At 38.5% G+C, this 13,958-nt stretch overlaps 1 protein-coding gene across 4 annotated transcripts in view; it reads right to left on the bottom strand.

Moving 5' to 3' along the window:
• b4galt1l (DP-Gal:betaGlcNAc beta 1,4- galactosyltransferase, polypeptide 1, like) overlaps nucleotides 1-13,226 on the bottom strand; it is a 20,703-nt gene extending 7,477 nt beyond the window's left edge. Inside the window, exons 1-3 of one of the 4 annotated variants that reach the window (XM_076105132.1) lie at nucleotides 12,781-13,226; nucleotides 12,013-12,376; nucleotides 7,275-7,510 (exon numbers count right to left, since the gene is read on the bottom strand). In XM_076105132.1, coding sequence (XP_075961247.1) covers nucleotides 7,275-7,510; nucleotides 12,013-12,373 — 597 coding nt within the window. In that variant the 5' untranslated portion in view covers nucleotides 12,374-12,376; nucleotides 12,781-13,226. Of the gene's footprint in view, nucleotides 1-7,274; nucleotides 7,511-7,738; nucleotides 9,758-12,012; nucleotides 12,380-12,780 lie in introns of those variants that run through there. The other 3 variants (XM_076105131.1, XM_076105134.1, XM_076105133.1) reach the window with 3 other exon arrangements.
• Nucleotides 13,227-13,958: the final 732 nt, after the last annotated feature.

Here is a 13,958-nt window from a genome sequence, read left to right on the forward strand (position 1 = left end):
AAACTATGATACTGTGTGTATGTAAGGTATGATACTGTGTGCATATAAGGTATGATACTGTGTGTATATAAGGTATGATACTGTGTGTATATAAGGTATGATACTGTGTGTATAAATAAGGTATGATACTGTGTGTATATATATAAGGTATGACAATGTGTGTATATAAGGTATGATAATGTGTATATATAAGGTATGATAATGTGTATATAAGGTATGATAATGTGTATATATAAGGTATGATAATGTGTATATAAACTATGATACTGTGTGTATGTAAGGTATTATACTGTGTGCATATAAGGTATGATACTGTGTGTATATAAGGTATGATACTGTGTATATATAAGGTATGATACTGTGTGTATATAAAGTATGATAATGTGTGTATATATAAGGTATGATACTGTGTATATGTAAGGTATGATACTGTGTGTATGTAAGGTATGATACTGTGTGTATGTAAGGTATGATACTGTGTGTATATAATGTATGATAATGTGTATATAAGGTATGATACTGTGTGCATATAAGGTATGATACTGTGTGCATATAAGGTATGATAATGTGTATATATGGTATGATAATGTGTATATATGGTATGATAATGTGTGTATATAAAGTATGATAATGTGTGTGTATATAAGGTATGGTACTGTGTGTGTATATAAGGTATGATACTGTGTGTGTATATAAGGTATGATACTGTGTGTATATAAAGTATGATACTGTGTGTATATAAACTATGATACTGTGTGTATATAAACTATGATACTGTGTGTATATATAAGGTATGATAATGTGTGTATATATAAGGTATGATAATGTGTGTATATAAGGTATGATGTGTGTATATAAGGTATGATACTGTGTGTATATAAGGTATGATAATGTCTGTATATATAAGGTATGATAATGTGTGTATATATAAGGTATGACAATGTGTGTATATATAAGGTATGATGTGTGTATATAACCTATGATACTGTGTGTATGTAAGGTATGATACTGTGTGTATATAAGGTATGATACTGTGTGTATATAAGGTATGATACTGTGTGTATATAAAGTATGATAATGTGTGTATATATAAGGTATGATACTGTGTATATGTAAGGTATGATACTGTGTGTATGTAAGGTATGATACTGTGTGTATGTAAGGTATGATACTGTGTGTATGTAAGGTATGATACTGTGTGTATATAATGTATGATAATGTGTATATAAGGTATGATACTGTGTGCATATAAGGTATGATACTGTGTGCATATAAGGTATGATAATGTGTATATATGGTATGATAATGTGTATATATGGTATGATAATGTGTGTATATAAACTATGATACTGTGTGTATATAAGGTATGATACTGTGTGTGTATATATAAGGTATGATAATGTGTGTATATAAGGTATGATAATGTATGTATATAAGGTATGATAATGTGTGTATATAAGGTATGATACTGTGTGTATATATAAGGTATGATACTGTGTGTATATATAAGGTATGATGATGTGTGTATATAAGGTATGATAATGTGTGTATATAAGGTATGATAATGTGTGTATATAAGGTATGATAATGTGCGTATATAAGGTATGATACTGTGCGTATATAAGGTATGATAATGTGTGTATATATAAGGTATGATAATGTGTGTATATATAAGGTATGATAATGTGTGTATATATAAGGTATGATACTGTGTGTATATAAGGTATGATACTGTGCGTATATAAGGTATGATAATGTGTGTATATATAAGGTATGATAATGTGTGTATATAAGGTATGATACTGTGTGTATATAAGGTATGATACTGTGTGTATAAATAAGGTATGATACTGTGTGTATATATATATAAGGTATGATAATGTGTATATAAACTATGATACTGTGTGTATGTAAGGTATGATACTGTGTGCATATAAGGTATGATACTGTGTGTATATAAGGTATGATACTGTGTGTATATAAGGTATGATACTGTGTGTATAAATAAGGTATGATACTGTGTGTATATATATAAGGTATGACAATGTGTGTATATAAGGTATGATAATGTGTATATATAAGGTATGATAATGTGTATATAAGGTATGATAATGTGTATATATAAGGTATGATAATGTGTATATAAACTATGATACTGTGTGTATGTAAGGTATTATACTGTGTGCATATAAGGTATGATACTGTGTGTATATAAGGTATGATACTGTGTATATATAAGGTATGATACTGTGTGTATATAAAGTATGATAATGTGTGTATATATAAGGTATGATACTGTGTATATGTAAGGTATGATACTGTGTGTATGTAAGGTATGATACTGTGTGTATGTAAGGTATGATACTGTGTGTATATAATGTATGATAATGTGTATATAAGGTATGATACTGTGTGCATATAAGGTATGATACTGTGTGCATATAAGGTATGATAATGTGTATATATGGTATGATAATGTGTATATATGGTATGATAATGTGTGTATATAAAGTATGATAATGTGTGTGTATATAAGGTATGGTACTGTGTGTGTATATAAGGTATGATACTGTGTGTGTATATAAGGTATGATACTGTGTGTATATAAAGTATGATACTGTGTGTATATAAACTATGATACTGTGTGTATATAAACTATGATACTGTGTGTATATATAAGGTATGATAATGTGTGTATATATAAGGTATGATAATGTGTGTATATAAGGTATGATGTGTGTATATAAGGTATGATACTGTGTGTATATAAGGTATGATAATGTCTGTATATATAAGGTATGATAATGTGTGTATATATAAGGTATGACAATGTGTGTATATATAAGGTATGATGTGTGTATATAACCTATGATACTGTGTGTATGTAAGGTATGATACTGTGTGTATATAAGGTATGATACTGTGTGTATATAAGGTATGATACTGTGTGTATATAAAGTATGATAATGTGTGTATATATAAGGTATGATACTGTGTATATGTAAGGTATGATACTGTGTGTATGTAAGGTATGATACTGTGTGTATGTAAGGTATGATACTGTGTGTATGTAAGGTATGATACTGTGTGTATATAATGTATGATAATGTGTATATAAGGTATGATACTGTGTGCATATAAGGTATGATACTGTGTGCATATAAGGTATGATAATGTGTATATATGGTATGATAATGTGTATATATGGTATGATAATGTGTGTATATAAAGTATGATGATGTGTGTGTATATAAGGTATGATACTGTGTGTGTATATAAGGTATGATACTGTGTGTATATAAGGTATGATACTGTGTGTATATAAAGTATGATACTGTGTGTATATAAACTATGATACTGTGTGTATATAAACTATGATACTGTGTGTATATATAAGGTATGATAATGTGTGTATATATAAGGTATGATAATGTGTGTATATAAGGTATGATAATGTGTGTATATAAGGTATGATACTGTGTGTATATAAGGTATGATAATGTGTGTATATATAAGGTATGATACTGTGTGTATATAAGGTATGATACTGTGTGTATATAAGGTATGATAATGTGTGTATATATAAGGTATGATACTGTGTGTATATAAGGTATGATACTGTGTGTATATAAGGTATGATAATGTGTGTATATATAAGGTATGATACTGTGTGTATATAAGGTATGATACTGTGTGTATATAAAGTATGATACTGTATATATATAAGGTATAATACTGTGTATAAAGTATGATACTGTGTGTATATAAGGTATAATACTGTGTGTATATAAGGTATGATACTGTGTATATATAAGGTATGATACTGTGTATATATAAATTATAATACTGTGTGTATATAATGTATAATACTGTGTGTATATAAAGTATGATACTGTGTGTATATAAAGTATAATACTGTGTGTATATAATGTATAATACTGTGTGTATATAAAGTATGATACTGTGTATATATAAGGTATGATACTGTGTATATATAATGTATAATACTGTGTATATAAAGTATAATACTGTGTGTATATAAGGGATAGTACCGTGTGTATATAAAGTATAATACTGTGTCTATAAAGTATAATACTGTGTGTATATAAGGGATAGTACTGTGTGTATATAAAGTATAATACTGTGTCTATAAAGTATAATACTGTTTGTATATAAAGTATAATACTGTGTGTATATAAAGTATAATACTGTGTGTATATAAAGTATGATACTGTGTGTATATAAAGTATGATACTGTGTGTATATAAAGTATGATACTGTGTGTATATAAAGTATGATAGTGTGTATATAAGGTATGATACTGTTTGTATATAAAATATAATACTGTGTGTCTGTATATTCACTATACATATGATCAGTTTTGTAAACAAAGAGAAAGCAGAAGCAGGTAGAGAAAAGAGAAGCCCGTATTACCAGAGCAGAACGGTCTGCCAACACCAGCTGCTATTGGCCGAGACCAAGCAGGGGCGGGTCTCAACGGCTCCAGCGACCACAACCATTGGTCAGAAGCGCCTGACATGCAGAGGGGGGGGGGGGGGGGAGGCGGTGTGAGTGAGGGAGCCAGAGTGGGGAAAAAATTTGAAAAGTGGAGGAGGAGGAGAAGGAAGGACACACAGACAGGAGAGAAGAACAACAACAACTGTGAGTCACAATCAAAGAAGAAAAATACTTTCAAGAAACAGTGAGCTGATGTTTGGCTCTTACATGAGCTCGAGTCCTCACTAAGACCAGGAGGGTGGATCACATCACTCCAGTTCTGAGGTCTTTGCACTGGCTTCCTGTCCCACAAAGACTTGACTTTAAAATCCTGCTGTTGGTTTATAAAGCACTGAATGGTGTAGGGCCAAAACACATCTCTGATCTGCTGCTACCTTATGAACCATCCCGACCCCTTAGGTCGTCTGGGACCGGTCTACTCTCTGTTCCCAGAGTCAGAACTAAACATGGAGAAGCAGCGTTCAGTTGTTTTGCTCCACATATCTGGAACAAAGTCCAGAAAGCTGCAGGTCTGCTGAGACCCTCAGCTCCTTTAAATCAGGACTGAAGACTTTTCTGTTTGCTGCCGTTAATTGAACCAGATTCAAGGATATTAATACATTTCTGTGTTTTATTTGTTACACTGCTTTTTAGTGTTTTAATGACTGTTTTTAATGTTTAAATGAATGTTCTTAATTGTTTAAATCTCCTTTTCTTTTGCCTCATGTTTTGATGTTTTTACTGGTTTTATGTGAAGCACTTTGAATTACCTCGTTGTTGAAATGTGCTGTACAAATAAACGTGCCTTGCTAGAACAAACAGTGTTTCATCATCTGTTAGAAATCACAGAGCCCCATGCAGTCAAACAAAGTCCACATTCAACAGGGTAATGGTACGGGGGTCCTCAGTACGGGGGGTCTCGGTACGAGGGGTACGGGGGTCTCTGTACGAGGGTCTCGGTACGAGGGGTACGGGGGTTCTCGGTACGGGGGTCTCGGTACGGGGGTCTCGGTACGAGGGGTACGGGGGTTCTCGGTACGGGGGTCTCGGTACGGGGGTACGGGGGTCTCGGTATGAGGGGTACCGGGGTCTCGGTACGGGGGTCTCGATACGGGGTTCTCGGTACGGGGGGGTCTCGGTACGGGGGTCTCGGTACGGGGGGTACGGGGGTCTCGGTACGAGGGGTACGGGGGTCTCGGTACGAGGGTCTCGGTACGGGGGTCTCGGTACGAGGGTTCTCGGTACAGGGGTCTCGGTACGAGGGTCTTGGTACGAGGGGTACGGGGGTTCTCGGTACGGGGGTCTCGGTACGGGGGTCTTGGTACGAGGGGTACGGGGGTCTCGGTACGGGGGTCTCGGTACGAGGGGGACGGGGGTCTCGGTACGGGGGTCTCGGTACGAGGGGTACGGGGGTCTCGGTACGGGGTTCTCGGTACGGGGGTCTCGGTACGGGGGTTCTCGGTACGAGGGGGTCTCGGTACGGGGGGTACGGGGGTCTCTGGACGAGGGGTACGGGGGTCTCTGGATGAGGGGTACGGGGGTTCTCTGTACAAAGGTCTCGGTACGGGGGTACGGGGCGGTTCTCGGTACGGGGGTCTCGGTACGGGGGTCTCGATACTGGGGTACGGGGGTCTCGGTACTGGGGTACGGGGGTCTCGGTACGGGGGGTTCTCGGTACGGGGGGTACGAGCGGTACGGGGGTCTCGGTACGGGGGTCTCGGCATGAGGGGTACGGGGGTCTCGGTGTAGTAGTAGTACACCGTTAGCAACGCGCTGAGGTGCAACTTGGTGGGTCAGGACAGACGTTTGGTGTCATGTGTACATTCACACATGTATAAAGAGATGAATGTGTCACAAACAGAGAGCCATCCTTTGTTTAGAGAGTACAACCTCGTTAGTCTCTCTGGTTCTAACGTCTTCAGGGACATCAGGTGACTTCCTGTCCAGCTCGTTTACACTCAATCTGTTTGTTTTAGAACTCGGTTCATATTCAAATCTGCTCTTCACACCGACCACACCGACCTCAGCTGATGTGTGACACTCTGAAGCTCTTAGTAAAAACGAACTGCCTTCATGATGCTGGAGGAGCTAAAGGCTAACAAGCTATTTTAGGAACTGATTTACAGGAAGAAAAGTTGAGATTATTACGTCATAACGTTTGTTCTTCTAAAGAAACATAAACTGATGCTCTTTCTGAGTTCTTTTATCAACAGAAATAACTGCGTTTAATGCCGTCTGTTTAGATTAAGTATAATATTGTGTGTATATAAAGTATAATATTGTGTGTATATAAAGTACAATATTGCGTGTATATAAAGTACAATATTGCGTGTATATAAAGTACAATATTGCGTGTATATTATGATAAAGATGATGCGGCTATTTTTACTGAATGTTTCTCTCCTGCAAACAGCTACTGAATAATTATCTTAAAAATGATTATTTAAATTAATATTTTTTCGTATCTTTTTCTCTTCTAGAATAGCCGTATTACACCATCAGTTTTGAGCTTAAAATACTAAAACTAGATTGTAATCGGGTGCCACAATGTATAGAGCAGCAGTACTACTACTACTACTAGTATTACTCTACTCTGACGTCAATCTGACTACTAGTAGTACTAGTACTAGTACTACTACTAGTACTAATACTAGTACTAGTAGTAGTAGTACTAGTACTACTATACACTCTGACGTCACTCTGACTCCAGACAGGTGAGCACACCTCCAGTGACAGACCCGGGTGTGAACTGGTTCTCATGTATACTGAACCTGTACCTGGTTGATGACGTAGACTCCGTAGTCCAGCTGCTGTCTCTGGAGGATCGGGTGCAGGTAGAAGAGCCAGAACTTCAGGTGCTCCTCTCGTTTCCTGAAGGGGATGATGATGGCCACCTTCATCACAGCCTCACAGTCTCTGGGTCTGAAGCGCCCCCCCGGTTGCAGGTTGGGGTTCTGGTCCTTGATCTGATCCAGATTCACCGGACTGGTGAACTCCACCCGCAGAGGGCCCACTGAGGACAGAGACATGTTCAGACTGAGGACAGACAGGATTTGAATGTTTCTCGATGACTTTAAACCTCTGGATTCAAACTCAAACAGCTGTTTTCTCTATGGAGTTCTGAACAGAGCGTCAGACGAGGAAGTCCAGCTGTGGGACTGAAAGCTGGACTCATGTCAGGTTTTAAACCATAATGATGAAGATCACGTTATGGAGATATACTGAGTTAATGTCAGAGGACCTGATGGGTCCTGGTGGGACCTGGTGGGTCCAGTTCGACGAGCAGAGCTGTGTGACATCAGAAGGGGTCCCAGCTGAGGAAACATGAACCAACAGACTGATAATAAACATCAAAAGATCCTGTTCATGTGAAATCAGTTCACTGAACTCCAGAGACCACAAGGAACCACATCCAACCGGTTAGGGTCTTACTCTTCTTATATACAGGTCTTACCTTCTTATAGTCTACATACAGGTCTTACCTTCGTATAGTCTACATACAGGTCTTACTCTTCTTATTTATTTATTTTTCAGGGACAATGCACACTAATCAACAGTTGCACTGTAAGTGAGCCAGAGTTAGCCAGAGAGGCTAATTTCCATCTGCTGTCCCCGGCCAGATGTTTCAAGGCAGCCTAAAATAACAAAGTCTCAAATTGAAACGGAATTCAAATTCATAGAGAAACAGACAGCAACGTATAGACAAAACCAAAACACGGCAAAAGAAAAGTGTACGACATTAAAGCAGAGCAGACATAACAGGTTTCAGCATGCGTCACGCAGAACAGACCCACCTACAGGACAAGCACATATAACACTGAAGAACTTAACAGACACATCAAAAAAATGGAAAATAGCAACACTGAACAAGACAAATGCACATATAGATGAAACAAGCAGGCAGGACAGACAGTACATCAATGCTTGCACACCTGATTGGCAACAAGCCATTTCTTGAGGTTATGCTTGAATGTTTTGTACGCGTTTTGTGTGCGTATGTGTGGTGGCAGAGCATTCCACGAGTGAGCTGCCTTCACAGAGAATGTAGATTTACTAAACGAGCTTGACCTATGTGGAATGACACAATCACCTCTTGAAGCAGATCTAGTGAGTCTGCTGCTTTGAGTGCTTTGTTTAATAAAATCACTAAGTGGGGTGGGGCCATACCATGTAACATTTTAAAAACCAGACACACATCAGTGAATTTAATGATGTTCTCCCAACTCAGGATATGGTGTTTGGTGAGAATATTGCAGTGATGGTGACTTTTGGGTTTTTTATCAAGTGTTTTTAGGGCTTGTTTATGGAGAATATGAATGGATTTTAATGTTGTGCTGCTGGCTTGTGCCCAGCTGGTTAAGCAGCAGGTCAGATGGGGGATAATCATTGCATTAAAATACAATTTTGCAGCTTGTATGGTTAGACAGTGTCTTATATATCTAAAATCCATGAGATTACATTTTAAGACATTTGTCACATGTTTTACCTGTTTTATAAAAGAGAGATTAGAATCAATAAAAATTCCTAAATATTTAAAATCTGACACTACCTGTAGCCTCTCACCAGCAACATAAACATAAACATCTGGCTCCAGTGACGCTTTGCAAGCCCTCTTTGTGAAGAACATACAAACAGTCTTGTTAACATTCAGGTGAAGGCAGGAATCTGCAAGCCATTTAGTTACATTTGTCATTGTGGACGTGTGTTTAAGTGCAGCTTGTTCTTTGTTATTTGCGTGCACATAAATCACTGTATCGTCAGCGTACATTTGAATATCACACCCATCACAGACACCCGGCAAATCATTAATGTATAAACTGAATAGTAAAGGTCCCAAAATAGAACCCTGGGGTACTCCCACATACAGTAGTCTACATACAGGTCTTACTCTTCTTATAGTATACATACAGGTCTTACCCTTCTTATAGTCTACATACAGGTCTTACTCTTCTTATAGTCTACATACAGGTCTTACCCTTCTTATAGTCTACATACAGTTCTTACCCTTCTTATAGTCTACATACAGTTCTTACTCTTCTTATAGTCTACATACAGGTCGTACCCTTCTTATAGTCTGCATACAGGTCTTACACTTCTTATAGTCTACATACAGGTCTTACTCTTCGTATAGTCTACATACAAGTCATACCTTTCTTATAGTCTACATACAGGTCGTACCCTTCTTATAGTCTACATACAGGTCTTACCCTTGTTATAGTCTACATACACGTCTTACTCTTCTTATAGTCTACATACAGGTCTTACCCTTCTTATAGTCTACATACAGGTCTTACTCTTCTTATAGTCTACATACAGGTCTTACTCTTCTTATAGTCTACATACAGGTCTTACTCTTCTTATAGTCTACATACAGGTCTTACTCTTCTTATAGTCTACATACAGATCTTACTCTTCTTATAGTCTACATACAGATCTTACACTTCTTAGTCTACATACAGGTCTTACCCTTCTTATAGTCTACATACAGGTCTTACTCTTCTTATAGTCTACATACAGGTCTTACTCTTCTTATAGTCCACATACAAGTCATACCCTTCTTATAGTCCACATACAGGTCTTACCCTTCTTATAGTCCACATACAGGTCTTACTCTTCTTATAGTCTACATACAGGTCTTACACTTCTTAGTCTACATACAGGTCTTACCCTTCTTATAGTCTACATACAGGTCTTACCCTTCTTATAGTCTATATACAGGTCGTACCCTTCTTATAGTCCACATACAGGTCGTACCCTTCTTATAGTCCACATACAGGTCGTACCCTTCTTATAGTCTACATACAGGTCTTACCCTTCTTATAGTCTACATACAGGTCTTACCCTTCTTATAGTCTACACACAGGTCTTACCCTTCTTATAGTCTACACACAGGTCTTACCCTTCTTATAGTCTACACACAGGTCTTACCCTTCTTATAGTCTACATACAGATCTTACCCTTCTTATAGTCTACATACAGGTCTTACCCTTGTTATAGTCTACATACACGTCTTACTCTTCTTATAGTCTACATACAGGTCTTACCCTTGTTATAGTCTACATACAGGTCTTACCCTTCTTATAGTCTACATACAGGTCTTACTCTTCTTATAGTCTACATACAGGTCTTACTCTTCTTATAGTCTACATACAGGTCTTACTCTTCTTATAGTCTACATACAGATCTTACTCTTCTTATAGTCTACATACAGATCTTACACTTCTTAGTCTACATACAGGTCTTACCCTTCTTATAGTCTACATACAGGTCTTACTCTTCTTATAGTCTACATACAGGTCTTACTCTTCTTATAGTCCACATACAAGTCATACCCTTCTTATAGTCCACATACAGGTCTTACCCTTCTTATAGTCCACATACAGGTCTTACTCTTCTTATAGTCTACATACAGGTCTTACACTTCTTAGTCTACATACAGGTCTTACCCTTCTTATAGTCTACATACAGGTCTTACTCTTCTTATAGTCTACATACAAGTCATACCCTTCTTATAGTCTACATACAGGTCTTACCCTTCTTATAGTCTATATACAGGTCGTACCCTTCTTATAGTCCACATACAGGTCGTACCCTTCTTATAGTCTACATACAGGTCTTACCCTTCTTATAGTCTACACACAGGTCTTACCCTTCTTATAGTCTACACACAGGTCTTACCCTTCTTATAGTCTACACACAGGTCTTACCCTTCTTATAGTCTACATACACGTCTTACTCTTCTTATAGTCTACATACAGGTCTTACCCTTGTTATAGTCTACATACAGGTCTTACCCTTCTTATAGTCTACATACAGGTCTTACTCTTCTTATAGTCTACATACAGGTCTTACTCTTCTTATAGTCTACATACAGGTCTTACTCTTCTTATAGTCTACATACAGATCTTACTCTTCTTATAGTCTACATACAGATCTTACACTTCTTAGTCTACATACAGGTCTTACCCTTCTTATAGTCTACATACAGGTCTTACTCTTCTTATAGTCTACATACAGGTCTTACTCTTCTTATAGTCCACATACAAGTCATACCCTTCTTATAGTCCACATACAGGTCTTACCCTTCTTATAGTCCACATACAGGTCTTACTCTTCTTATAGTCTACATACAGGTCTTACACTTCTTAGTCTACATACAGGTCTTACCCTTCTTATAGTCTACATACAGGTCTTACTCTTCTTATAGTCTACATACAAGTCATACCCTTCTTATAGTCTACATACAGGTCTTACCCTTCTTATAGTCTATATACAGGTCGTACCCTTCTTATAGTCCACATACAGGTCGTACCCTTCTTATAGTCCACATACAGGTCGTACCCTTCTTATAGTCTACATACAGGTCTTACCCTTCTTATAGTCTACACACAGGTCTTACCCTTCTTATAGTCTACACACAGGTCTTACCCTTCTTATAGTCTACACACAGGTCTTACCCTTCTTATAGTCTACATACAGATCTTACCCTTCTTATAGTCTACATACAGGTCTTACCCAGCAGAGGTGATGTTTCAGGACATTTTTCCAGCTTCTTCTCTGGTTCTACTTCTTCTTTCTTCTTCTTCTCCTCCTCCGGTTGCTCCGAAGCTTTCGGCTCTTCTCGGTGCTCCTCCTTTGTGGTCAGGACCACCTTCGGTTCGGTTCCCGGAGTGAAGCCCACGTGTCTGACCCGGTTAGTCTGCGTGGAGGAAACATTGCGGTGCTGCTGGTTCTGGACGAAGGAGAACCGTACGTCCAGAGATCGGACGTAGAAGAAGACGGTGACAGAGATGTGGAGGAAACACAGCAGCACCACCAGCTTACAGGTCCGGTGGAGGAGCAAGAACTTCACAGAGGAGTCTCCTCCAGCCATCATCACCTACTGGGAGAAGATCAGAAACTATGAGGAGGAAGAGAGAGGAGGAGGAAGAGAGAGGAGGAGGAAGAGAGAGGAGAGACGAGGAAGAGGAGCAGGAGAGGGAGGAGAGGAGGAAGAGAGAGGAGAGGATGAGGAAGAGGAGAGACGAGGAGTAGGAAGAGGAGAGACGAGGAGCAGGAAGAGGAGAGGGGAGAGGAGGAAGAGGAGGAGGAAGAGAGAGGATAGGAGGAGGAAGAGGAGAGACGAGGAAGAGAGAGGAGAGGAGGAAGAGGAGAGGGGAGAGGAGGAAGAGAGAGGAGAGAGGAGAGAGGAGGAAGAGAGGAGAGGAGGAAGAGGAGAGACGAGGAAGAGGAGAGACGAGGAAGAGGAGAGGCGGAGGAGGAAGAGGAGAGGGAGGAGGTTACCTTTAAAAGAGAAGAAGAAGGCGGAACAGTAAACTGCGCCCCAGGTTTCTTGTTAACTGTTAGCTCTCGCGCTCCATTTCCCGTGAAGTTTTAAACTTCTGGACTAGATTAACACAGAAACATTATATTCTGTTTAACGTGAAGCCGAAAAGTTCCCAAAAGAAGAAGAAGAATAATAACGAGAGAAAGTCCCGTGAACAGTTTGAGCTTCCGTCGTTAGCTTCAACTAGCTCGGTAACTTTTAACGAGCAGCGGGAGTGAGCGGAGGAACTACGTGATACATAACATAATAATATGTACTATTAACTAACCCTAACCCGTAACACCTTTGAGTCCTAAAATACTTGAAGAAACAAGTTTTAACACGTTTTAACAAATACTCTCCGCTGGTTCCGGACAGACGGGTTCAGGAACTCGACCGTCTCCGCTGAGAGGACACCGATCTGTCAAGGGAACGAAATAATCCGTCACACTTCCGCTCACCGATTTCAAAATAATATATATACACGGTTTAATTTTACCGGAAAAGGCACCTAATGATAGACTTTTATGATGTTTGATTACTATGATGAATTAATACATTGAAAGCTAAACTAAATTTAAAACTTCAGATCAGAATCAGCTGAAACAAAGATAACAAAGCTGGACAAACGTAAACATAAAGCCCCACTGTTACACTCTTATTTTGAAAGAAGACCCACCACACTTCCGGTGGGTTTTTGAAGCGGCTGTCAAATGGCTCGCGGAAAGGGGCGTGTCTGCTTCACGTGTCAGTCTGTGACGACACACAGCAGAAGTTCATGAATCATGTTTGAGAGTCTGAGTATTGATCGGAGGTTTATTAAACTGTGATTAGATCAGCTGGTACTCCAACATTATTATATCAGTACTCCTCTTTAGAAGAAAAACTAACTGTGAGTAGTGAGAGTACATATTATGATCAGTGGTAACTAAGTATATTTACTTATGTACAAATTCAAGGTACTTTACTGGAGTATTTCCATTTTATTCAACTTTGTATTTCCACTTTGTATTTCACACTTTATATTGTACTACATCTCAGAGGTACATTACATATAGTACTTTATACTGTACTACATCTCAGAGGTACATATAGTACTTTATACTGTACTACATCTCAGAGGTACATATAGTACTTTTTACTGTACTACATCTCA

The sequence above is a fragment of the Anarhichas minor genome, unplaced genomic scaffold (genome assembly GCF_050575085.1).
Source record: "Anarhichas minor isolate MPS153535 unplaced genomic scaffold, ASM5057508v1 ptg000031l, whole genome shotgun sequence".
NCBI lineage: Eukaryota > Metazoa > Chordata > Actinopteri > Perciformes > Anarhichadidae > Anarhichas > Anarhichas minor.